This window comes from Pseudorca crassidens, chromosome 1 (genome assembly GCF_039906515.1).
Source record: "Pseudorca crassidens isolate mPseCra1 chromosome 1, mPseCra1.hap1, whole genome shotgun sequence".
Lineage (NCBI taxonomy): Eukaryota > Metazoa > Chordata > Mammalia > Artiodactyla > Delphinidae > Pseudorca > Pseudorca crassidens.
Genome location: NC_090296.1, coordinates 121,847,345 through 121,874,363, shown reverse-complemented (window position 1 = coordinate 121,874,363; position 27,019 = coordinate 121,847,345). Strand labels below are relative to the sequence as shown.

Sequence of the window (27,019 nt, the reverse complement as noted above, 5' to 3'; positions counted from 1 at the left end):
TTCTTACACATTAGTGAGATCCCAAATCTTTAATTTAGACCCATTATGTGAGTTCCATACACTTTAATTTAATTGTCTACTGGTCATTTCCAGGTGGATATCCCACAGAATATCCTAAATTTAAGATTTTCAAAGCTGAGCTCATTATGTTATCTGCAGATTTCTTCCTCCCAAGGTGTACCCTTAATTAGTGACTAACGACACCTTTCACCCAAGTTAGAAGCTTAGGAGTCATAATAAATTCTTTCTCTTCATCCTCATGTTCAGTTAGTTACCAAATTCTGTGGATTCCAAATGTTATTTGGTTCTGTCCTCCCCTCTGTCTTTGCACTGTCACTTGCCCTGTTCATCCCCTCTTATTTCTTGCCTCATCTCCTAACTGGTGACCCTGCGTCTAGTTTCTCCACCTTCCTTACAGCCACCAGGAAAATCCAGTGTGATTATGATCTGATCCCTAATTTCCTCCACAGCCTTAGCTCCTAATGGCCCTCCATAAGCATTCTACTCTTTAGTAACACTGTGACATTTGCAGGTCCTCAAATGGCCCAAATTTTCTCAATCTCTGAGCCTTGGCCTAAGATGCCCCGCTCCCTACCATACTCTGCTTGGCCAACTCTTATTTTCCTTCCCCCACCAGACTTAGCTTAAGTGCTTCATCCATCTCTGCCAGACTCGCATATATTTTGCTTTGGGGAGCTCTAGTCCCCTGTACATACGTCTGTCATAGTATTTAACACTTTTGATTACCTACTTGAATTTTCTGCTGACTAGACTGTGAGTTCCTTGTGGGCATGTAATGCTTTTCATAGCTATATACCCCACTCCTAGTACAGGGCTTACCATATAGTAAGTACTCTGTGTATACCTATCGGATGAGCAGGTGAGTGAATGAATGAAAAAAAACTATTAAGCAGTCTAGAAATCTAAGATGTTAATGATAGTTTTGTGATTAACAATAGATCTCTATATTTTTTACTGAAGTATAGTTGATTTACAATGTTGTGCTAATTTCTACTGTACAGCAGAGTGACTCGGTTATACATATGTATACATTCTTTTTTATATTCTTCTCCATTATGGTCTATCCCAGGACACTGAATATAGTTCCCTGTGCTTTACAGTAGGACCTTGTCCATACATTCTAATAGTTGGTATCTCCTAACCCCAAACTCCCACTCCATCCCTCCCCCTCCCCAACTCCCCTTTAACAATAGGTCTCTTTAAAGGCCAGTGCTGTGTCAGTTGAATGTCAGTGGCTGAGCCTTGTCTTTAAGTGCTCTACTACCTTTTCTAGGTTTTGCCTCTGATGACTCATTGAAATGCAGCCCTGCAAAGGTGTAGCTGGTTGCTCTTGATCCCAGTTACATGTCTGTTATCACTATTATAATTTTGAGACTTGGACTCTTTTGTATATTTCAGGGCAGGTGACATAACGGAATTAAAAATTCTGGAGATACCAGGTCCTGGAGAAAACCAACATTTTGGAGACCTTCATCAGACAGAATTAGGCCCCTCTGGTGTTGGGTGCCAAGTAGGTATCAATCAGAATGGCACGGGCAAGTTGGTCAAGAAGCCAGCCTCTTCCAGCAGTGCCCCTCAGAACATCCCTAAGAGGACAGATGTGAAGAGCCAAGATGTTGCAGTCTCTCCCCAGCAGCAGTGCTCAAAGAGCTATGTGGACAGGCACATGGAATCCTTGACTCAGTCCAAAAGTTTCCGTCGTCGGCACAACTCTTGTAAGTTGGATCAAGTTAATATTTCTTCTTAACCTGATGTTTCCTGTCCACTTATCCACTTCTGTTCTTTAAATAAGTCATTTATTACCCTAATAAAAAAAGGATGCTGGCAGAGCTTAGCAAAAATATAGCATGTTTCTTTTCTTCTGGATCTAGTTCCTCAAGATATTAAAGGGAAAGGAAATGAGCTGTTAGAGACTCACACCAGCTCCCTGCCCTCTCCCACCACTTCCCTTCCTTCTAAAAAAGTCAGTGATCTGCCTAGAGTTCACATAGACAAAAGTGATGTTGTTTTTAATCTGGTGACTGGTGGTAGTAGTGAAGTCTGGGTTGAACCTGCACTAAAGCGGTTCTGGGGATTCTTGAATAACTTCTCTTTTTGTGATTTGACTCCCATCCTCAGTTAGAGGAGAGGAAGGGATGGGCCTAGGCATCTCTGTGATCTTACAGTTTCTGACAGATTGACAGTTTTAAATTTGCTGTGTTCACTGTCCCTGCCGGCACACCAAGGAGGGCATACACTGGTGTGTGTTAATGCGCAGTTTTGTTTGGTACCGACAAATTGTTGAATGTCATTTGCTCATTATAGAACCGTAGTTAATTCACAAGAATCAGGTATGCTCTTTAACATATTGAATATTTACTAGAATAAAGTTATAATAGTGAATTATAGAAGATTCACTAGAATCTGTGTGGCCCTTCAGAAGCCAACATTTTTAAGTTTTGAAAATGCTTGATTCTGTGACTAAACTATTGGAATTTTGAGGGAAAAAAAAGGTATTTCAAGGCACTTTTCCTTCAGTGCTTCTTAAATAACTATCTGAATTGACAATGATTGAAGATCTGAGACTGAAATTGAGTTGTTAGTTCTTCTGTATCCTTTGAAAAACTGTAGAATTATTGGATACAAAATGACTTTTTCCATTTAGACTTCAACCTTCTGTACTTTGCTTTATTTTCTCTTTAAGAAAAAAAAACAAAACCTTTTTTCTAAATAAATAGAAAAGGGGCTTCCCTGGTGGCACAGTGGTTGAGAGTCCGCCTGCCGATGCAGGGGACGCGGGTTCGTGTCCTGGTCCGGGAGGATCCCACATGCCGCGGAGCGGCTGGGCCCGTGAGCCGTGGCTGCTGAGCCTGCGCGTCCGGAGCCTGTGCTCTGCAATGGGAGAGGCCACAACAGCGAGAGGCCCGCGTACTGCAAAAAAAAAAAAAAAAAAAAAAGAAAGGTAGAACCAATGTACTGAGCTTCCAAGTTGATGTACCTGCCCTTTAAAAAAAAAAAAAAAAAATTTTTTTCTTTACCAAAAAATTGACTCTTTGTTAAGTTCGAATGTTCAAGCAGTGTATAATCTCTCATGTACTTGTAGATAATCTTCATTAACAATTTGTAAATTACATTTTTCACACATATTTTCCCCTTTATTAACATCTTAACATTACTATGATACATTTGTTACATTTAATGAACCAGTGTTGATACATTAACCAAAGTCTATATTTTATTCAGATTGCCATAGTTTTTACCTCATGTCCTTGTTACAGGCTGTCATCCAGCATACCACATTACATTTAGTAGTCATGTCTTCTCTTGGCTCTGACGGTTTCTCAGACTTTCATTGTTTTTGATAACCTAGACAGTTATGATGAGCACCGGTCATCTGTTTTGTAGAATATTCCTCAATTGGTATTTGATGTTTTTCTCATGATTAGACTGGGGTTGTATGCTTTTGGGAGGAAGACCACAGAGAGAAAGTGTCATTTTCATCACATCATATCAAGAGTACGTACTGCCACCATGGTTTATGACTTTTGATGTTGACCTTGATTGCCTGGCTGAGGTAGTGTGTGTCAGAGTTCTCCTCTGAAGTCAGTATGTACAGCCCACACCTAAGGAATGGAGACTTATGCAGAGTATCTACATAAGTTACTTGGAATTCTTCTGCACCAGAGATTTGTTTCTTCTCTCTCATTTGTTTTTATCATTTATTTTTATCAGTATGGACTTATAAGTATTTATTTTATACTTTGGCTTATAATTCAATACCACTTTATTTTGGTACTCAGATTCTTTCAGCTTTGGACGCTGAGAGCTCTTCCAGTTGGCTACTGTGTACCTTTGACATGCTCCCATCATTGTGGGTGGGGTTTTTTTTCCCCCATTACTTCCTTACTTTCTGGCACTACAAGGTGCTCCAGGTTTATCTTTTATATTTCCTGCCCCAGCCCTAGAATCAGCCATGTCTCCAAGGAGCCCTGTTTCCTTTTACTAGAGAATGGTATTACAAACCACAGTCTAGCCACTAGATGTGCTCATTGCTACTGGGTGTCGCCCTTCAGCTGACAGAGCAGGAAAATATATATGTGTATACTCAACCAGTGTATGTACACATATCTGTAAATACTTCTTTATGTAACCTTCACTACTATAATATTAAGCTAAATATAAGTTCATACTGATGTTTGCAAGTCTAATATATTACCACATGGATCATTCTAGCCTCTTCCTTATCTGTAACCTCTCCCTCCAACTGTGAGAAACCCATACCATCTGCCATCCATTGACTTAAATTATTCAATTCCAATATACAGTATCAGAATTACTAACCCTAATCCATACTCCCACCCCCTTCATTGACTTGTTTCATGTATTTGTAACAGATTGTTTCCTTACATTCAGCATTTCATCCTTGGACCCTCCAACCTCCTCAGTGATTTTTTAAAAAATTTGCATGCATTAAGGCTCACTCTTTGTGCTCTAAAGTTCTGTGGGTTTTAACAAGTACATAGTATCTTGTATCTCTCATTACAGTACTCTGCAGAATCCCCTGTGTTTCGCCTATTCAGTCCTTCTCCTTTTCCCTCAGGGACTGCCCACCGCCCCCCTCCCCCAGCAACTACTGATCTTTTTACCCTCCACCTCTGTAGTTTTGCCTTTTCCAGAATATCACATAATTAAAATCACATAGTATGTAGCCTTTTCAGACTAGCTTCTTTCACTTGATATGTATTTAAGATTCATCCATGTCTTTTTGTGGCTTGGTAGCCCATTTCCTTTTATTGCTGAATAATTTTCCATTGTATGGATATATCAGGACATCTTGGTGGCTTCCAGCTTTTGGTGATTATGAATAAAGCTGCTGTAGATATTTGTGTGCAGGTTTTATGTGGACATAAGTTTTTAGGTGAGTTGGGTAAATACCTAGGGGGTGTGATTGATGGGTGTTGTGGTGAGACTGTCAGTTTGTTTCTTTTTCTTTTCTTCCCCCGTTACTAATGATTATAGCAACTCTCTTGAAAGAGTACAGTTAACTTCAAAACAAGTAATTTATTTGATCTTTAACAAGTCTGATATAGTAAAAAGTGGGGTCACTCTCAAAAGTATACTCTGGTTGGGCTTCCCTGGTGGTGCAGTGGTTAAGAATCCACCTGCCAATGCAGGGGACACGGGTTCAAGCCCTGGTCCGGGAAGATCCCACATACTGTGGAGTAACTAAGCCCATGCGCCACAACTACTGAAGCCTGTGTGCCTAGAGCCCGTGCTCCACAACAAGAGAAGCCACTGCAATGAGAAGCCCGTGCACCGTAACAAAGAGTAGCCCCCACTCACCGCAACTAGAGAAAGCCCGCGCACAGCAACGAAGACCCAACGCAGCCAAAAAAATAAAATTAAACTAAAAAGTTTTTTAAAAAAATTAAAAAAAATAAGTGTACTCTGGTTGATGCTTCTTCTGCTTTCGCTGTTTGATCCATTCCCCTTTCCTATATTATTAAGTGCATGTAAATAAGGTCATGGGCAGTAAACTGTTAGACTCTCTTTTCGAGAATTTCTTTTGAATCCAGATTTGTGTGGAAGATGTCTGTGGCCTGGGAATTGGATGATGTGATGTGGCTCAGAATTGGTTTGTGATAGAAAACAGAGTTACATTTATTTATCTGATCTGTGAACCCTGTAAGATAAGTAGAAAGATCTGCCGGAGATTGACTGACTTAGCATTTATGTAGCATTTTAAGGATTCCAAGGAAGTAGATTGGTTTCTTCCCACCACAGTTGTAATGTAGATTATTAATGTTTGTTTCATGGATAAGTGAGAAATAGAGATTAAGTATTTTTCTTATTAGAGATCTGTAAATCAAATTTTCTCTGGTATATGTACATTGATGTTGAGACTAGTAGATTGATAAAGCTATAGGAATATAATCTCTCGTTGATTCTGGCTTTTAATTGTTCTTTCAGAGTTAGTAATAAGTTGTTGACGGATTTGTTGGTTCTAGTTACCTAATCCAACACTGATGAGAGCTTTAGCACAAGCAGATTTTAATCTCTTCTTTTAGATTGTAAAAGAAGGGGGGGTGGGAGGGTGGTTATAAAGAGTAGTTCCTGTGACTTTGGTCGTTGAACTGACCACTTAGAATATTTGTCAAGTGGATGAATGGAGCATCAGTCCCAGGGAGCAGAGGGAAACCTCCTGAGGCCTGTTATATGGTCTGTTTAGTGTAACAGTGATCCCACCATCTGAGGCCTTAAAGTTACTTTTTGCTAAGTTTTCATGATCCTTCTGCGGTTCTAATGTGACTTCTTAACCTCCTTGGATGTGCTTCATTTATCCACCAGACTTGAAAAACCTGGTGCTGCTGCTGGAGCCCAAGAAGTTGACTGATTACCAGGGCCTGGAATTTGGGAGTTGAAAAGAAGGTACCAGATACTCTCAGGAACCTGCTCACAAAGCCCATTGAGTCCGACACTAAAACATTTGTAATTTGACCTTCATGTGCCCTTTAGCGTGCTGTAAGTGCAGGACAAAGTTCCCCTTTACAATATGTGTGTGACAAAAACCAATAAATAAGTGGCACTGAGTGTTACACAACAATGGGTTTGTTATAAGTTGTCCTGGCCAAAGGGCCTCTGTGCCAAAGGCTGGCAGCAAAATGGCACAGGAAGGCAGCCAGCCTCTAGTCTTAACACACACTTGGCCCTTGTAATTGAAAGGTAAAGAAATCTGGGAAGCATTGTTTATCTTTTCCAGAGGAAGTGCTTTTCTCTCCTAGTGGCCAAAGGCCAGTTTAATACAGAGCCAGGCCCTTTGGGCTGAATAAGCCAAGTATTGAGACAGCTTATTCACCCAGGACTTCCCAATATTTGTTTTAAAGTATGAGGAAAGGGAAGAATAAGAGACAACTGAGAATTTTAGCCTGCCTTTCATTTACTTTATATTCTCTTACCTTTTTCTTGCTGACCTATGGTGTCAGTATTTCCTCTTGGAAATTTTTTTCACTATCTGCTTTCCTGACAGTATTTGGAACATAGCTGATCCTTAGTGTATCTTTGTCAAATGAATGAATGGAAGATCTTTAGTCAGAGGGAGCATGAGAAAATACTTGATACTTTCTAAAGTCAGAACTGTGGGTTTGTAAGTTATGTTTGTAGAGTCTGTGGCCAAGCCAAAAATGATTTCCCGTTTTGCTTCTTTTACTGTCTTCTCTACCATTGATAAACTGCTTGTCTTCATCTGTCATTTTGATAGGTCCAGGATAGTTCATTGTCAGTTCATAATGGACATGACTGAACTGCTTTCCTGTGAAGCCCTTGCCTCATACTCCCTCTTGTATCATTGTTGACTTCATCTTCCTGTCCTTTTCAGTCACGCAACACACTTGGCATAGTTTTTGATGGTTCCCTTTCTTTCTCACAGTCTCAAGTTGTCTTTTTTTTTATAACCCCTTTAGAGGCTTTTGTTGTTTGGGGGTTTTTTGTTTTGTTTTGTTTTTTGGTATGGCTGTTTTGATTTCATAATTCAGCAGAGATTCTTGTTTACTTATGGTGGACCAGGCATAGTATTGGCTGACAGGTCTGAATGGCAAGTGACACACTTAACACCTTGAATAGAACAGAGATTCAAAGAATTCTGGTTACATTCAGTTAATTAAAAAAATTTTTTTTTATTTTAATGGCAGTCATAGTTGGAGAGAATACCTGTGAGAGGCATGATGTAGAGCAGACTGAGCAAACTTTTTCTGTAAGGGATCGGATATTAAATAGTTTAGGCCTTGCAGGCCATAAGGTCTCTGTTTCAAACATTTAACTTTGTAGCACATAAGGAGCCTTAGACAATATGTAAACAAATGAATGTAACTGTGTTCCAGTAAAACTTTATTTACAGAAGCAGGCAGTGTTTTGGGCTGGATTTGGCCCCAGGGCTATGATGTAGAGTATACACTTAGGGTGAAGTTAATCAGTGGTAGTCCATATGGATTCATGTTTGGAATAACCTTGATTACTTTTTAATTTGGGAGGCTGTCTTCTTAGATCTGATTAGATTACATTTTTAAAACAGTCTGGTTAAAGAAGCCTATAAGGGAAATAGAGGAAGTGTTATGTCTGCCATTCTCTTGTTCACTTATAATTGCATTGTTAGTATTATCTTTAATACATAGCTGCTTTTTTTTTTTTGGTTGTACTGCACAGCATGTGGGATCTTAGTTTTCCAACCAGGGATTGAACCCGCATCCCCTGCATTAGAAGCATGGAGTCTTAACCACTGGGCCGCCAGGAAGTCCCAATACATAGCTTTTTTATAGGAATCCTTTAAAGCCACTTACTCATTTTTGTATGCTTTTTTTTTTTTTTTTTTTTTTTTTTTTGCGGTACGCGGGCCTCTCACTGCTGCGGCCTCTCCCGCCGCAGAGCACAGGCCCCGGACGCGCAGGCCCAGCGGCCATGGCCCAAGGGCACAGCCGCTCCGCAGCATGTGGGATCCTCCCGGACCGGGGCACGAACCCGCGTCCCCGGCATCGGCAGGCGAACTCTCAACCACTGCGCCACCAGGGAAGCCCTCATTTTTGTATGCTTTAGTAGTTAAAAATGTATATAGTTGCTCAATGTGAATGTACTTAATGTCATCGAACGGTACACTTAAAAATGGTTTAAATGGTAAATTTATGTTATGTATATTTTAACCACAATTTAAAAATTCTGATGTAAATCCACTTGCATGGGCACACTTCTTGTTATGGAACCTCATTCATTCCTCAGATAGTTCGAATACTGGCAGTGATTGGGTGGCATGAAACCTCATAAGGGTGCCAATTTCCATCTGTACATTAAGTTCATAAGGCTTAATTTCTTCCTGTTTTTAGTTAAAAGAAAGTAAATAAAATATTCAGTATCTTCTCCCTGCATCCCAGTGGATCATCCTTTGCACTCCTGGGTATGCACACAACCACTGGAGAGAGACCCCTGGGCCAGAGACCTATTTCCTAATAATCTTGATTTAATATTTTTTATTTTTTAAAATATATTTATTTATTTGGCTGTGTTGGGTCTTCATTGCTGTGTGTTGGCTTTCTCTAGTTGGGGCAAGCGGGGGCTACCCTTCATTGCGATGCACAGGCTTCTCATTGCGGTGGCTTCTCTTGTTGTGGAGCATGGGCTCTAGGTGCATGGGCTTCATTAGTTGTGGTACATGGGCTCTAGAGCGCAGGCTCAGTAGTTGTGACGTACGGGCTTAGTTGCTTCGCGGTATGTGGGATCTTCCCAGACCAGGGCTTGAACCTGTGTCCCCTGCTTTGGCAGGTGGATCCTTAACCACTGCGCCACCAGGGAAGTCCCTATTGATTTAATATTGAGGCAGTACATTGATAATCCTGCAAACTGGACTTTTTTCTCTAGTTCTTCCCTCGCCTACATACATTGCTAATGGTGTTATCCTGACCTTGTATTTTCATTCTTGCTCTCGCATTCCTAATCCAGCTCTGTTTCTCATCCATATTTCTGTAGCACTTTATATAAACTTCTATTATAATTCTCATTATATTGTATTTTAGTTATTTGCTTATATATCTCTCCTCCTTCCTTTTTGGGTAGCATGTCTTGGTTATGTACTGTATTCCTGGTACCTGGCTATGGCACACAGCATGCTCTCACTAAATGTTTTTATCAAATTATCGGAACTAGAACTTAACCCAGACTTTGACAAGCTTCTCAGTGGTTCGTAATCTCAGCTGTTTATGGTGACTCAGCCAGCTCTTCCTCCCCTTCATAATTTTGGTCAGCCTTAGGTTTTTTTCAGAGGCCTAAATCTCATCCTAACTGCCAGTACAGCCCTTTTCCATACCAATATTTGGCATTAGGAAGACTTAGACATGAGTTATATTTTGCACAGTATACATCTTTCAGAATAATTGTTGTAATTGATCTTGCTGATGTTGACTGATAACATTAAACATATTTATTGACTGACTGCTGTGTACTAGACACCCTGCTGGGGGTACCACAGTGATCGTTTTACATACAAGGAAATTGAGAAGTTGGGTGATAGGTATAAGATTATACAGCATGCAGATAGATCCTAGGTCTCGTGACTCATGCACGGTCCATTGGATAGAAGGGAGTTGCTGTGAGTAAAGTTAGAGCAGTATAGTTGGGATGATATGTGTGAGGGGGTTTGCTCATGATCATTCTAACCTCTTCTTGAGTATTTTCAATAATTGAGGAGCTTGTTCTCACAAAAGGAAGTACATTATGTTTATCCAGACTATGTTGGCAGTTCCATTTACCATACCAGTCACCTGGTCCATCCTTTCAGGATGATCAGATGGGGATCAAACTATTAACTCAGTTCAGGATTCTCTGGGAAGGGATGGTTTGGAGAATTCTGTGGGGTCTTCTGCCTTGGCTGCTAGAGGAGTAGTTGACTGATATGTGGTGGCCAAATAGAGTTTCAGAGACAGCGAGTGACTGACTGCTGTGGTGTTAATATGCATCTTGGTGTGCCCTCTACAGGATCAGATCAGTATGGTCCTTGTCATCATTTGATGGTTCAGAAATTGCTTACCCAAAAGTGGTAAAATTTTGAGAAAAGAGATCACCTTAACCAAAAGATCTAAAAACAGGCCTGTAAATCAAAATATATCAACTTATAGTGGTAGATGTATATCTGGCTCAAGGTCTGGAATCTGTCTAAACCCAGGGATTCCCTCCTACTGGGGTCTAGCCTGAAACTGAGTTAAAAAATCAGAAGATTGCTTGCTTGGTAAGCATGGAATTCAGAGCCACTTGAGTGAGATCTTCCTATGAGCTTCAGGTTATGAGGATTTGGCCTTCTTTTACCCTGGGGGTATTTCTCTGTTAATTAACTGCTGGACATTCAGAATCAAACCACCCAGACCTGTGGGAGGAGACTGCTATATTCTTGCCCTTCCACTTTTTTGATATATTCAGTTGTCAAAAAAGCCTCGGTCATTACTAATTCCCTTATGAAGAGCAGAGCTTAAGATTTCCAGGAGTACTGCTTATTTCATATTCACTGTTAGTTGGGTAATATACAAAATCTATGATTCCATGAGATTTGTGGTAATTTTTTCTACTTTATGGGTTTAGGAATAGCTTTGCCTTATACCATTTTCACATTGATTCCTGTAACACTGTCCACAAAGGACTAATGTATTTTCCACTTATACTCAGCACTTTCTGTGGGCACACTGACTTTAGTCCCTGTTTTTTTCTCCAGGGTCGTCTAGTAGCAGGCACCCAAATCAGGCAACTCCAAAGAAGAGTGGCTTAAAGAACGGCCAGATGAAGAATAAAGATGACGAGTGCTTTGGGGATGATATTGAGGAGATCCCAGATACAGATTTTGATTTTGAAGGGAACCTGGCCCTTTTTGACAAAGCAGCTGTGTTTGAGGAGATTGATACTTATGAGAGGAGAAGTGGTACCCGTTCCCGGGGCATCCCAAGTGAGAGGCCTACTCGGTACCGCCATGATGAGAACATCCTGGAGTCAGAGCCCATCGTCTATCGTCGGATCACAGTGCCCCACAACATGGGCAAGGAGTTCTGCACAGGTAAGTTAACCCCACATCCCACTGGCTGCTCTTCCTTTTTTTTTTTTTTTACTTGAAACAGAATGACCCAGATTCTGAGTCAGAGTCTTATAGTAGGAATTAACTCAAGGGGCATGGTGGTTGGCCCATTATATTGTCTTTTAGAGACTGTGGCCATCCTACCTACCACTAGGTTAGGGTGGAGGCTGATTTCTCTACATGTCCATTTATATCCTATACCTGGCAGGATCTGGTCTGCTGTTAAGTATGTTATGGTTAACAACTAAAGGCATAGAGGCTGACTATCTAGATTGACATAGTCAGCTCTATTTTCACTTTGGCTTCACTGTTACTGCCTGTAGATTTTACTAGAATTTCAACTCTGTTTCACTGGTTGTTTGCTGGGGTAAGAAATAGAGCTGAGTAGTTGAAACCATTGGCTAAAATTAGGGTTTCAATAAATTACATTTGTTTACTACACTGTCCTCATCTCCTGCTAGCCCTGGTCATTGAGGGTTGGCTAGTCATAATGCTTATGTGACAGTGTAGTGCCTAGGTAATTAGGTAGGTCACTGTGTATGATAGCCTAATCTGTTAACTCAGTGATTTTTAATTTTGTGGTTTTGTTTTTTCTTTTAGCATTTGGATCTTTTCTTCAAACATGGCATTTGAGGCAGCTGTAGGACAGGTGGTCTACCTCATCCTTGTCTCTGTCCCTTCCCCCCAAACTTATTATTAACTGGGCTTCTTAGATTACAGATTGAAACTATTGTTGTTAAATGATCTTAGGAGCTATCAATTCCTTAGGAGGAATCAATCATTTTAATGAGTATAATAATCATCTGAAGTCTTGGAGTCTTGAATATAGGGAATATAAACCTTGAATGCTAGTAGCAGTTACAGGGAGATTTATGGAGACAGCTTAGTTACATATGGGGGAAAATCAGAGATATGGCATGGCATTTTTGTAAACATCAGTAGGGCTCTGTTGTATTTGGTTTTGCTGAGTGTAAAAGCTTCCATGTGAAAAAAAAGAAATAAACAGATTGTCAGGTTAAGAAAGACTAGTAATTTCTGCCTTTCACTATCAGACTCTGGCAGGCACGCCTCTTTACTATGGTAGTTTCCTTAAGTGACACTGACAGTGTGAGTTGCTGAACTCCTTTGATTTTTATCACCTATGTTAAGGCAAACAACCTAGCTCAGAATCAGGCTTAATTTAAATTGCCAGGTTTTAAGCTTTTCAAAGGCAGCTATCGTCCATCAGGTCTGGTCGTATACTGAGATCCTGCTGTCCATCCACTTTTTTTTTTTTAACATCTTTATTGGAGTATAATAGCTTTACAGTGGTGTGTTAGTTTAACAAAGTGAATCAGCTATACATACACCGTCCATCCCCTTTTGACTGCTCTCCTTTTTACTGCCCTCAGTGGCAAAATAAGCTGCCTTTACAGGTCACTCTCTGGAAGCTGAGGTGGTTGGGTTGTGCCATATGTGATTTCCCTGAAATTCCTGAGCTTGGGGAGATTATAGCCTGCCTTGGAGTGAAGTGGCTAACAGAGGGAGAATAGCAATAAGAATCAGGAAAGATTCTCAGATCTAAAAGAGCCTAAGAAAACATTTGCCAAAGTAGACAACAGGAGAGGTGGGAATTTTTTCTTCCTACATACCCTGTCTCCCCAGCTTAATGTTCGCATTTTGTTTAATGACAGAAGTGAAAGTTCCCTCCTCTCATATTTTTCCAGAATTGCCATTAACAGACATACTACAAACCACATGTGCTAGGCATTGGCCAAGAACTCGGGTATGGCGGCTTGTGGTGTGTAGCAACCAGTTGCATTTCACTGAAGCATGGCAGTGAGGGTACAAGAGGCCCTATAGCCTCATGCCATCTGGTTTTCCTCTTTGTTCTCAGCAGTGATAAGGAGTGGAAATGAAGTCCTTTTGCCAAGCAGGATCTATGCTGGAAATAGAGCAAGCAAGCAGTTATCTTGCTGAGCAGCTTCTGCAGGTGATTTTGTCTCTGCTCCAGCTCCAAGGCACAAGTCTCAAAGCAGGTTTTTACTCAATGTTATTCACGTAGTGCCTGGCTGGGGACACTTTTCCAGTTGGATTTACTATCCAAACGTTAGTATCGGAATGAGGCAAGCTATCTGGAATATGTGGGGAAACAAGCTAGGACAAAAAAAAATGTTAGTGTTAGGTTACTTGATCACCTAGTATAATTTTCTCATTTAACAGATTGAGGACATTGAGGTCCAGAGAGGTTAAAGTCTCTATAAACCTTATCGATCACATTTCCTTTCCTTTCTGAATACAGATATGTTAAAGAGAAAGAAGGATATAAGAAGGGAAGGGCAGTTTAATGGCCGTTAGACTACATAGTCTTTTCTCTTTAGTATTCCGTCAGGAATAGACCAGCTTAGATCTGCAGTTGTAGAGAGTGGTTTGGCTGGCTCCCCAATCTAGCCTTGTGTCATTCATGTCCTAGAACCCCAAATACTTATTTTCTGCTAATTCCCAGAGTAGCAAAAGAACAACATGTTTACTACCCACTTGGCAATGGCTTGGGTCTCGGGATTCTGGCAGCTTGCTGCTGGTGCCCTACACATTGACTGCATGCTGAGTGGTGTCAACAGTTTCTAAGCTGTTACTCTCTAATTGCTCATATTCCTCTCGGCAATACTCTTTGCCAACTGTGTGCATGGGGGGGGGCAGTGTTATAAAAGGTCTATTGATTGGGAAAACACATTCAGGAAGCAGCTAAATTTAGCTCTTTGTCTAACCCAAATCTTTTCTCTCTGGAAGGCCCCTTTGGGTCCTTTAACAGTGCTACTATCTCCAACAGATGGTCAGACATTCCTCCAGCTTGGACCTATGCTGCTAAATAATTGTATCCTGTGGTTGCATACATGTTGGTTAAGTTTGCCTATAAAATGCTAGATGCATGTGAGCACTCTGTGTTCAGAGGTGAGAGGTTCTCAAAGAACACCGGTTAGGAGAGTGGTAAGGCTTCAGAGAAGAATCTTTGCTCAACATACATAATATTATAAAAGTAATTTTTAAGACCGTGTGGGCCAGTCGGAACACTGTGCTTACTACATGTAAGTCACTCTAAGACAGTCCTTGCATCCAGGTAATTAAGATGTACTAGGAAATGGAAAGATACCATATATGCCTGGAGTCCAGTGAGAGTGTGGATGTTAAATGCATTGGGTGTTGAGGGGCATGAGAGGTCCTGAAGGCTGGGCTGATCAGGGAAGGCTTCACAAAGGGAGCAGGACAGAAGCCTTGAAGCATGGGCAGGATTTCACCAGAGAGGAAGAGGAAGATACTTATGGGTAGGCTGGGCAGGTGCTGTGTAGTGTGATAAAGGGCTGTGTGGGAGATTGGCTAGTGGCTGGTTTGGCCAGGGCAGAGATTTTTGTGTGGGGGAATAGCAGGAATTAAAAATAGCTTTAGACCAGAGCACAGAGAGCCTGTGTGCTAATGCTGTCCTTTGTTTTATGGCCATCAGGAGCAACTGAAGGATTCTGAAAAAGACATGATCCAAAATCTCCTTTAGGAAGATTTGTTAGTCTTTAGGAATACTGGTCTTATGATAGAATTCAGGGTAGAATTTGAGGAGAGAGACCAGAGCAGGAAGATAAGTTAGACTGGTGACATAGCTAATATGCCAGGGGTTTGGACCTCTGAATGGAAAGGAAGACAGAGATGTGAGAGAAGTGACAAAGGGGAATTTGATAGGATTTGATGATTGAAGACAGGTTGAAGAGGGTTGAGTGAACAACAATTCAAAGGCATTGAATCTGTGGGGTGTGAAGAATGGCAGCGAGTCCAGTTGTAGTTAGGTTGCATGAGGTTTTAATGGGCCAAGTTTTTGTGATTTTCTTCTTGCATTGCTTTGTGGCTGAGCCCAGAGAAAGCAATTAGTAGAGTTGCCACACTGAGGGACTTACTAACTATTCAATATTAAAGGCTTCAATGAGGAGGCTTCTGTAGGGTCAGAGAATTGAGTTACGTAGCCATGTGGGGACTACTGAGCCTGTTTCCTTGTCTGTAAAGTGGGATAATATTTGGCAATTAAATGAGATCATGTGGAAAATAGCGAGTGCAATGCCTGGCTTATAATTATTATTCAGTCAATATTTGACTTTAATGTGAAGTGCAAAGGCTGTCTCAGTAAAGTTACTTCAAAGCATCAACATTTATAAAATTTTTACTGTGTGCCAGGCACCGTTCTAGATGCTCTGGGTAAGTCATTGTCCATCACCTCGGGGGCCTTACACAGGGTAACCAGACAAATAATGGAAGTGTGTACAAGATTTAGAGGTGGCAGAAAAGGAAGGGTAAGTGCCTGGTTCAGGAGAAACAACATTATGATCACCGTCATAATAGTGCATGTTCATTGGGTATTTACTATGTCCTGGGCACCATTCTAACCACTTCACATGCTTATCACAGTTAATTTTCATGGCATCTCTATGAGGTTGCATTGTTATCCCCTTTTTGTTATTATCCTCATTTTGTTGGAGTTAAGTGTTTCATTAAATCTTTCACCAGGAATGACTTTAAAGTGTCTAGAATTCTTCATCCCCTGGGTTCTAATAAATTCTTCTCAGGTTCATTTATTCAAGACCCCTTCATTTTAGGTAGAATTCTGATTTAATTTCTGCCATTTGTTTTCCACTGTGCAGCCTTCTTTTGTCTTCAAGTATATAGAAGCTGGATGGGAGGCAACAGGGTGCTATTGGTACAGGCACTGAATCTCCACAGTTGTCCCATCAGCTTTGCCTGAAGGATGTTCCTCAGCCTCCACCCTATGTGTCTGCTGAAGTTTGGGGAGTAGCAAGTGTATGAAGATGACCTGAAGTAGAGTTACTGCTTACTGTCTTGCAAAAGGATCAAGTCAGAGTTTGAGTGAGGCACTCTGGTTTGAGCTCCCTTAGTTCAGCACCACTTACCCATACTCATTTTTCTCAGTAAAAGCAGTTCTAGTTCTATTCTGAAGGGGAGTAGCCGGTGAAGCCACAGTTGGTTTGTTTCTGCTGCTTCTGGCTTGCCTCTTTATTCTTCTCTTTGAGCTTCAGTAGCGATGTATCTTGCTCTCAGGACAAGCTCTGCTTTCACCATTCCAGGCTGTCAGTTGTTTTCCACAGCTGGCATTCCATTTCTGCCTCTGAGCCCTGTCTGCCTTCCTCTACTTCTTGTCCCCAGAGTCCCTCAAGATGTGTCCTAATGCTTTCAAGATGAGAGTGTTTTTTACCTCCTGAAACACAGGTAATCAGGAAATCTGTTTTGGGTTTGTTTATGTGTTCAAAAGGGATTCAGAAAGAAAGAAATCTTTGAGCTTAGAAGTGGCCATTGAAGAATTTTACCCTGAGGATAGTGAAGACTGCCTTCAGTGGCTATCGTGCTCACGAGGAGGATCCTTCTCACGCGGAGACTCGAGTGTCTGCTGCAGTGGAAATGGTCATGATCCCATTGCTTTTTCAAACCATTGACCCAACCCACATGGGTTCTTCCTTGATCTCCCTTCAACCCTCATTCCCCTTCCTGTGTTTACAGATTAGACCCTGTGCTACAGGGATGCCATTCCCAGGGAGGCACCTCTTTTACATTTCTTATCCTAAGAGAGCCACAGGGGAGACATGAGGAGGTAAATTCTAGAAGGTGTTCTGGACCAGAAAACCTACATTAACAATACCTGTGCTCCTGCACCAAGTGCCGCCACAGCTTTTCATTGAGCAGAGCTGATGAGCCTGGTTTCTGAAATTGTGTCTCTGCAGGCAGACCTCCTTGACAGTGACTTGGTTGACTTTTGGGAACCTCAGGTTCTAGCAGATCCTCCAGTGCCAGGAGTGGAGGGAATAGTAAGTTCTTTTAATGTGGAATCCTTCAGAGTTTCTGGGCTTGGATAATCAGGTGGACACTTGTCATCAGCCTGAAGGGCTTGGTTGTAGTCCTTGGCACTCAGGAGGTTTTAGAGCAGTACCGTTGAGACAGGTGTCTTGGCTTAGACTCTTCCCGCAGTAATGAACACTTGTGCTTCCTACAGTCCTACTGGAAAAGGTCTCATGGCAACTTGCTGCCAGAGTTTTTTAATTTAAGAATTTAAACTCAAACTAAGGGCTGGGGGATCTGGAGCCAGCACATTATGGCCTGACACCTGAGTTTTGTTGAAGGTACCAATTGGTCATTTTAGAAACTTGAGTTGGTCTCTGCAAATGTGACTTTTTAGCTATTATGTGCCCTTTGCCATTTCACAGGCACAGGCGTCTGGCCAGAGCAAGGAAGGGGTTTGATTTCAGTGTATCCGTCATCCTCCTTAAATTCAACATATCAAAGCTAAGTCAGTCATTCACCCCCTCGCATATCTTTGACTCCTTAGCATTCCCATTTCTTTCAGTGGAATCACCATTTTTAAAGTGTCCAGCCTGAAACTTTGTGGCCATCTTTGCCTCTTACTTCTCATAAAAATTCATGACTAGAGGGCTTCCCTGGTGGCTCAGTGGTTAAGAATCCGCCTGCCAATGTGGGGGGCACGGGTTTGAGCTCTGGTCCGGGAAGATCCCACATGCTGCGGAGCAACTAAGCCCGTGCGCCACAACTACTGAGCCTGTGCTCTAGAGCCCGTGAGCCACAACTACTGAGCCCATGTGCCACAACTACTGAAGCCCGCATACCTAGAGCCCGTGCTCCACAACAAGAGAAGCCACTGCAATGAGAAGCCTGCACACCGCAACAAAGAGTAGCCCCCGCTTGCCACAACTAGAGAAAGTCCACGTGCAGCAATGGAGACCCAACGCAGCCAAAAAAAAAAAAAAAAAAAAATCATGACTAGAAAGAACCCTGGAGGCCATTTTTTTTCTAATTTAATAACACAGTGATTCCTTCTGACAAGGAGTTTTCCTTTATCCTCAGTATTCATTCTGACTCTGGATTCTCTTATTCCTCAGTGGTCCTTGAAATTGTCATGACCTTTTACTTTTTTTTTTTAATTAATTAATTAATTTTATTTTTGGCTGCGTTGGGTCTTTGTTGCTGCGTGCAGTCTCCCTCTAGCTGAGGCGAGCGGGAGCCACTCCTCGTCGCGGTGCACGGGCCTCCCACCGCAGTGGCCTCCCCTGTTGCAGAGCACAGGCTCTAGGCACACAGGCTTCAGTAGTTGTGGCTTGTGGGCTCTAGAGCGCAGGCTCAGTAGTTGTGGCGCACGGGCTTAGTTGCTCCACGGCACATGGGATCCTCCCGGACCAGGACTCAAACCCATGTCCCCTGCATTGGCAGGAGGATTCTTAACCACTGCACCACCAGGGAAGCCCGACCTTTTACTTCTTTATGCTACACCACAGGTTCCCTTTGTCCCTTGAAATCAATTCTACATGGCCTTCTGCCCTCATTTTCTAGCCCTGTCAACTTCATCCTGTATAAAACAACTTGGCTTTTAATGCCTTCTGAAGTCTGGCCCTGCCCACTACTCTAAACTATCCTTCACGTCAGTCTCTGGGCTCCAAGCAGGGTAGTTTTCATCTGCTGATGTCACACCCTTCCAGCCTCTGTAACTTTGTTCATGGTTCCTCCGCCACCTCCCTTTTCTATCATTGTGACTGTAATTCTGTCTGTCTTGCGAGGCATGGTTCAGATTGAGGATTTGACACTACCTGCAGCTCCTGGTTTGAAATTCCTATTTTACACTTGTGCTCAGGTTAACAGTTTTTTTCCTCTGATATTTGCACATATATATTTTTTGTTTCCAGCTAGGTTGTAAGACTGGGAATGTGGTTTGTTTTCGTATTCTTTTTATTTATTCTGTTTCCTGCCATTCCCCCCCACTGGCTTGATGTATTATTACTCTGCAAACATTTGTTGATCACATTTGGAGGCACTTTACTCTTTTTTCTCTCCAACTTTTTATATGGAAAAGAAAATTCAAACTTTCAGAAAAGGTGCTAGAATAGTATAATGAACAACCATATGTCCTTCATTTAGATTCACCAGTTAACATTTTGCCACATTTACTTTATATAAATGCACACACACACCCCCCTGAACAATTTGAGATTTAGCTGCACTCATTACATTTCACCCCTAAATACTTCCGTATGTACTCAGTAGGATGTTGCTCTCTACAGGCACACTACAAGATTGCTCTCAGGAAATTTAAAATTCATACAAAAGTATTATCTAATTCCATATGCAGAGCTTTCCAGTGGTCCCAATCATGTCCTTTATAGTTGTTGTTGTTGTTTTTTTAACTCATTTATTTTTTGGCTGCGTTGGGTCTTCACTGCTGTGCGCAGGCTTTCTCTAGTTGCAGTGAGCGGGGGCTACTCTTTGTTGCGGTGCGCAGGCTTCTCATTGCAGTGGCTTCTCTTGTTGCAGAGCACGGGCTCTAGGTGCACGGGCTTCAGTAGTTGTGGCTCGTGGGCTCTGGAGCGCAGGCTCGGTAGTTGTGGCACATGGGCTTAGCTGCTCCGCAGCATGTGGGATCTTCCCGGACCAGGGCTCGAACCCATGTCCCCTGCATTGGCAGGTGGATTCTTAACCACTGCGCCACTAGGGAAGTCCCTATAGTTGTATTTTTAATCAGCCATTGCATATTACATATAGTTGTCAGATCTCTTTCATTTCCTTTAACCAGGACAGTTCCCACAACTTCTGGTGTCTTTTGTGATATTGACATTTGTGAAGAGTCTAGGCCAGTTGATTTGCAGAATAACCATTGGTTTTGATTTATTGATTGTTTCCTTTTGATGTGATTCGCGTTAAACCTTTTTTCCAGGATTTTGGTGGGACTCTGTCTCTCTTGGAGCATTACATCATACAGTACACAGCGTCACTTTGTCCCATCACTGAGGCTAGTTTGATCACTTGGTAAGGTGTTGTCCAACAGATTTCTTCCTTGTAAAGATACTTTTCCCCTTTGTAATTAGTGAGTAATCTTGTCAGGAAGTCCTTTACCTCTTGAGTCCAAAGCTTGTTCCAGTAGAGCTTTAACCTGAGGGAATGAGGTCCAGTGTGGATAGGAGGTTGTTCTAGTTGTTAATGGGGGAAGGAAGAAGTGGGGAAAGAGTCAGAAACATCTTAGCCACACTTGCCTTTGGTTACAGCTGGACTCTTACCCAGATGCCGAGAGGAATGCCCTGAGGCTGTTACACAGGTTTCCTTCACATTCATTCTTTAATTCAACACATATGTATGTAGCCCCTCCACTAGGCATTGTGCGCTGAAGGCACAGTGGAGAGGAAGGAGATACAGCAGTGAACAAGACAGACACAGTTACTGCCCTCAGGGAGCTTACAGTTTAGCAAAGTAGATAGTCCAAAAGGAAAAAAGAGTTATTTACAAATTGTATTAAGTACAGTGAAGCAGGTAAGCAGCATGCTGAGGCTGAGGGATATTTAAACTGAGACCTGAAGAATGAGGAACCTGCTATGTGTGGTGTCAGGGAGCATTGGAAGAGAGAAGAGAGTGCCGGAAGAGGGAAAGCATGTGAGGCTGGGAGGAACCTGGAGTACTGAGGAACCAGAAGGCAGCCCCGATGCCCAGAGCGTGGTGCAGGTTGAGGCCCGAGGTAAAGGGGCTGAAGTACACAGGGGTCAGATCACGGGATGCCTTGTGGACCCCAGTAAAGAGTACTAGGGGTAAAAAAAAAAAAGAGTACTAGGGGTATTTAGGTTTCTTGTAATAAATTCTTCTTTCAGAGGTACTCTTGACACCAAATTGCGTTTTGTGGCAACCTTAATATAAATCTACAGGGGCTGTCTGTACGTTGGGTCTAAAGGTATGAGTTTACCAGTTGTTTTATACTCCAAAAAAGAACTCGTCTGATATCGCCACCCAGTTGTGTGACCACCACAGAATGGAATCAGAATTCATAGTCTGGAGAAATCCCCATGCGCAGTAATGGGCTGTGCTCCTCATTGATAAGACATAGGATACACACAGCCTTTCCAACTAAAAGTCCATGCCAGTGTGAGGATTGAGTTTGGATTTGAGATGACACTTTGTTGTGGGAGCCTTGTTACACAACAGAAAGGCTGGGAGGTATGAAGGACAGGGAGGGAATGTACATGCAGAGGCTGCAGGGGAAGGCTTAGACGTGGTGCTGGAAGGTGTCTTGAGGGTGGGGAAGTGCGATGGAGGATGTGAGGACATGCATATGTGTCCGTAAGGGAGGGAAAGGCCCCAAATAGTATGTACTGTAAGGAGCAGTGCGGAAGTGAGAAAGACATGAAGAAGGGGCAGCACACGAGGCTCCATGGCCCTGCTTCAAGTTGTGGAATGAGCTGTGCGGGGAGGAGGCATCTTCTCTCTTGGCCTGTACTGGGTGTGCTTAAGCCGTTTTCCTTGATATCCTAAGATTAATCAGATCCTAAGAAGTGCTCTGCTTGTCACGAACTGGCTATAATTATATCTATCTCTTGTTTCACTGATAGCTCTAAAGTACATATTAATATTAAGAGAAGCCCTACCAACTAATGTTACTGCCTTGGTTCCCAAACAACAAAGATCCACCTTCCAACGGAAACATGATTGGGCTTGGCCCACGTTCAGGCTTTGGTGATGTTATTGTCCGCAGTTTACACGCTATGTTCTTGGTTCCCTTCCTTTGGAGTTTATTTTATTCCCTCTGCCTGTTTCTGATAAGCCAGTCTGACTGGTTGGACTCTGTGTGTAAATGTTGAAAAGGAACATTTTGTGGTGCTAGCATGTTCCTGTCAGAGATACAGAGTAGAATACAGTGAAGTCCTAGACCCTGCGACCGGCAGACTAAGCAGAAAGGATTCCTGGCCATATCTTTCCCTAGGCTACCAAACATGCCAGTTCATCAACAGGACCCCTTCCCTGCAGCACAAATCAGTGAGATGTAACAGACACACAGTTTCCAGCTGCAGCATTCAGCCAGCCAGAGTGGAGTAAACTCTCCGCCTGTGCCATGAGTTTTGTACCCCAAGACTGAGGAGAAAGGTAGCAGAAAACACTCAGCCTGCCCCCAGAGAGCCCTCAGAACCGGAGAGGGGGTCCTATACACACAGCACGAGACCTAGTCCCAGAAAGAAAGTTTGATTAGTGGGGTGGCAGGCCCAAGACTCACTGCCCTGACCTGTTTCAAATTCACCAGGAAGGGAGTACGTAGGTGAAGAAATGCACGGACTTGAGGGAAAGCTCTCCCTTGCGTGACTCTGCAGGTGAAGAGGGTGTTTGAAGTAGGCAGGTGCATGACTTGTCTGACAGGTTTAGGGTTGTTAGTGGCTTAGGACTCCTGAGAATTCATTCAGCTTTTTCACACTGCTATCAGTGGTTCCTGATTAGTTCTGATAACATGTGCTTGTCTGGAGCAGGCCATAAGAAATGGCTCTTTTAATCAGTGGTTGACTTGCAAGGTCAGGGTCAGGCTACAGCCTCCAGCACCGGCATCCGGGATATCAATGACTGACATTTCACAAAGGGGGAGGGGAGAGGCAAAGCTCACTGTTCGTTGTCTGCCCCAGGCAGGAGTAGGACTCATACAGGTGGAAGGGGTCAATTAACCGACAGGATAGTGTGAATTTTGACATGGAGATGGTTTTTATTTTATTATTACATTAAGTTATTATTATTTTGCCTTCCCTTGAGAGGATACAGATGTGGGTGCTTTAAGTTCAGTCTTTATGCTTGGATTTCTGTTGTTAAAATGTACAGCCACAGCCGAATTCTGTGTGGTTTTAAGAATCCATGTAGGAAGGATTGGATATCTGATAGAAAGAACCTCAAGAAATTTCTCCCGAAAGGATCAGTGAGGAAGAAAAGTTTTTCTGTACAGGGCTCTGGAACCAACAGGATGATGACACACTTTCTGAAAACTTCTGCCTTAGAGTTAAGTAAGCCACACTAGAAATAGCAGTAGGTTTGCATCATTTATACGTTTGAGTACCTGATGAGAACTTGCCTCTATTGGTAAATAACTACAGCTGGCACAGTATAACTGAGGTGGGGGCTGAGGAGGTAAGAGGCTTATTTCCCTACTTTGAGGAGTTTACAGTCCAGTATAGATGAGGACACAGGATCTAAAAAGGCATGTGATCCAGCCAGACAAAACTAATTACATGCAATCCCACGATGACTTGCTGATTGGAATCTGTGTTTCTTGGTCTGCCAGTGAGGCCACATGGGGCTGTTTGGCAGAGGGTTTGCTCCCTTGGGGCCAGCCCAGTGACTCTAGCCTTTGTAAGACGGCATTAGCTGTCAAGGCAAAAGATCACAATTTTTGACTTTGCTGTTTCTTTCCTGTCCTGGTTTTCTGGGCCCTGAAACGGCACCTTGCTACTGATACGTATAATACTATGGACTCCTTCAAGTATACCCAGCTGCTGCAGACTTTGACCTTGTAAAACCAGGTATCAGTACTTTCCATGGTGTACTTTCAATGACTGTGATTCTCCCTACCCTTTATAGAGTTCTGTTTGTTTATGGTGAGTAAAAGATCCTTCTGAGTAGCTTAAAGCAAGCCATAGGTTACTTTCCGTGTACTCTTTCCCTGTGGTAAGAGTATTGGGTTACAGTCACCCCAAATGGGGAGAAAATGACAAAATTATTTAAGAAAGCAAGTTCCTAGTTGAATTTCTTCAGCCAAAAGGAAGGGCTAAGTAGAGGACAGTAGGAGGAAGAAGATGTGGGGAGCAGATGGGATGAACAAGTCATCCTGCCTTGAAATTGAACAGCAGGGACCAAGAGGGTCAGGAGGGTTAACTAGTGTCTGTTCCACTCTGGGGAAGGATAAGGGGTCTGCTTGTGAGGAAAACCTCACTGCCAGGAATGGCATTTCCCCCACTTTGAGAAAAGCATGTTTTCTTCTAATGTGGTTGATAGATTGCAGCCTTTTCTTGATAGTACCAAATACATCTTCATGGATTTGGCCTTTGTGGTCTAAAGCTACACTTCTAAGAGAGTTTAAGTTCATCCCTGCTCTGTGGTAACCTGAACGGGTTGTTACTTAGTTCCCCACGCACTGCTTGAGCTCTGTGGAGAGCTGCATAGCATGCCTAAGTCCCAGATTAGGCAGATGGGCTGGGGAGGGTCAGTCTTAAAGTCTTGGCTTTCACAGATCAACTACACCCATTTGTGGAGCTGGTTTCCTGTAATCACTTGCCCTTTTTCCTCACCTCCTTTCAAACTGCAGACTCTGGCCTGGTTGTCCCAAGTATTTCCTATGAGCTGCATAAAAAGCTGTTGTCTGTGGCTGAGAAGCATGGCTTGACTCTGGAGCGGAGACTGGAGATGACAGGCGTGTGTGCCAGTCAGATGGCACTGACCCTACTCGGAGGACCCAACAGGTAAATGCCTCCAGACCGGTGGGGGCTGAGTGTGGGGTGATGCTGCTCTGCCTCAGCACCACCACAGTGCGTCACACACAGAGTTCATCAGACCGTGGCTGCTCCTCTAACGTGAGTACCTCTGTGAAGTCACTTTCCTGGATGCTACAAGGTTTTTGTTTGCCTCTCTCACCCTTGTCCTGGAAGTCCTCATTCTTCTCCCAGCAAACCACCCTTTGATCCTTCCTTCGTGGTAACAGCTGACTCTCAGACTCCTGCTGACTACCAGAGGCTTGCTTTCTAAGAACCTTCAGAGACCCAGCCTTTGGAACTCGCCGTTCACTCAGAGGGCTGGGGTAAAAATCAATCCTGAGTTCCATACCTGAGAGCTTCTAGAACAACCCTGACAACTGGGTATAAGAGCTAGACTTTGGTACCTTTCCACTTGCCCTTTTAGGCTGCTATATCAGGGGCAGTGCTTAGTTTTGTGGATGTTTACTGATACCATGTACCAGACCTTGTGCTAGGGCTAGGGATACAAAGAATAAGAAAATACTGCTCCTGTCCTCCAGTAGCCTAGTGAGGTCTCCAGAAAGTCCAGTGCTGTGGTAGAGGAAACAGAAGCCTCTCCAGGAAGCCACATTTCTACTCCAGGCTGGAGAAGCCACTCACCCTTCCTAGAGCAGTGACATCCAAACTGAGTCCTACAGAGCAAGGGGGAAAAGTAACAAGCGTGTGCCGAGGGCAGAAAGGATCAGGAGACCGTGGATCCATAAGTCATTTTGTGTGGCTGGAAAGTAGGGCTTTGGTACAGCTGAGAGGTAGCGAGCTGCTAAAGGGATTTCAGTAGTGCTGTAACACGGTTAGTCTTGTGTTTTAAAAAGGCGACTTTGGCCAAGTAGATTAATGGAGGAGGCAAGACTGGGGCCATGAGACCAGTTAGAAAACTGAGCCAGGGGCCAGGTGATGGTGGCCCCAAGCAGGGAAGTAGGGAACAGAGAAGTGGGTGGATGAGGGAATTTTTAAAGGTAAAATCAGCAGGGCAGGGTATTGAATGGATATGGAAGGTGATAGAAAGTGAAGTGTGGGTGATCACTGAACTTAAAGCGTTCTAGCATGGACATCTGGTTGGATAGTGATAGCATTCACTGTGATAAGGAACGTGGGAAGAGGAGCAGGTTTGGGGGAGATGGTGGATTTTGTTTTGGATATGTTGGGTTTAGGAGGCCTGTGAGACATCCAGTAAACCATTGGCAGTCGGGATCTGAAGTTTAGAAAAAGGTCTGAGCGGAAGATAAAGATCTGGAAGTCATTATCTGATACATGGTATAAGAATAGGCAAGCTCCTCTAAGGAGAGGGTGTAAAGGGATGAAAGGGCCTAGGGTGGAATTCTGGGGAACATTAGCATTAAAGCAGAGTTAAGAGATGAGGAGCCTTCCAAACTAGCTAAGAAAGTTTAAAGCCAGAGAGGTAAGAGAACCGAGAGGGTAGTGTTTAAGAACCAAAGGAATGGTGTTTGAGGAATAAAGGGATGGTCAGCAATGGCGATGCTGAGAGAGCAGGCACAATTAGAGTTGATAGGTATCTGCTGTATTTGTCAATAAAGTGGAGGACTTTGGTAGCCTTGTGGGGGAGTGGTGTCTAAAGTGATCCACGCTGGCTGTGAGATTTCCCCTCCTTGCTTCTCCTCTCCCCTCACCCTATAGCATTGTGTTCATTCCTCCTTGTCCCTTGATTTAGGCCTGCTTCCCAACCTGGTTCCCTGGCCTCTCCTCTGCCAGGAAAGAGCCAGTGGAGACCACAAAGGCTAGGAAGTAGTGCAAGCTGCTCTCTGAAGGAGTATCCTGCCCTTGGGTCTGATGACCGTAGAACCTTCTCTCAGAGCAGCCATTGGGGCAACTTGAGGAATAACCTCTTCCTGGGAGTATTGGAGGCCATTAAGTGGCTTCCCAGCAGTTTGGGGGCAGGATCTGAATGTCCTCCCCAAGTCACATTCCTCTAGTCAGCTTCTTGGAGGTGGCTGTCCTTGTGCCTGTCTGTTCTTTCAGTGTCTGAACTCTCAGAAGGGCCATCTCCCGTCGTTTGCAGCAGTTACCACGGCAATCAGTTTCATGTATGTCAAGTACCATGCATTTTTTCACTGCGCTTTCACAACAGCATTTAATT

The 27,019-nt window shown here is 43.1% G+C and overlaps 1 protein-coding gene across 2 annotated transcripts in view; it reads left to right on the top strand.

The window, feature by feature from the left end:
- The window catches only part of EDC3 (enhancer of mRNA decapping 3), a 52,178-nt gene that overhangs the window by 18,562 nt on the left and 6,597 nt on the right, over nucleotides 1–27,019 (top strand). For both annotated transcript variants that reach the window (XM_067753571.1, XM_067753579.1), the window contains 3 exons: nucleotides 1,420–1,736; nucleotides 11,243–11,578; nucleotides 24,720–24,873. In XM_067753571.1, the coding sequence (XP_067609672.1) occupies nucleotides 1,420–1,736; nucleotides 11,243–11,578; nucleotides 24,720–24,873 (807 nt within the window). The remainder of the gene's footprint in view (nucleotides 1–1,419; nucleotides 1,737–11,242; nucleotides 11,579–24,719; nucleotides 24,874–27,019) is intronic.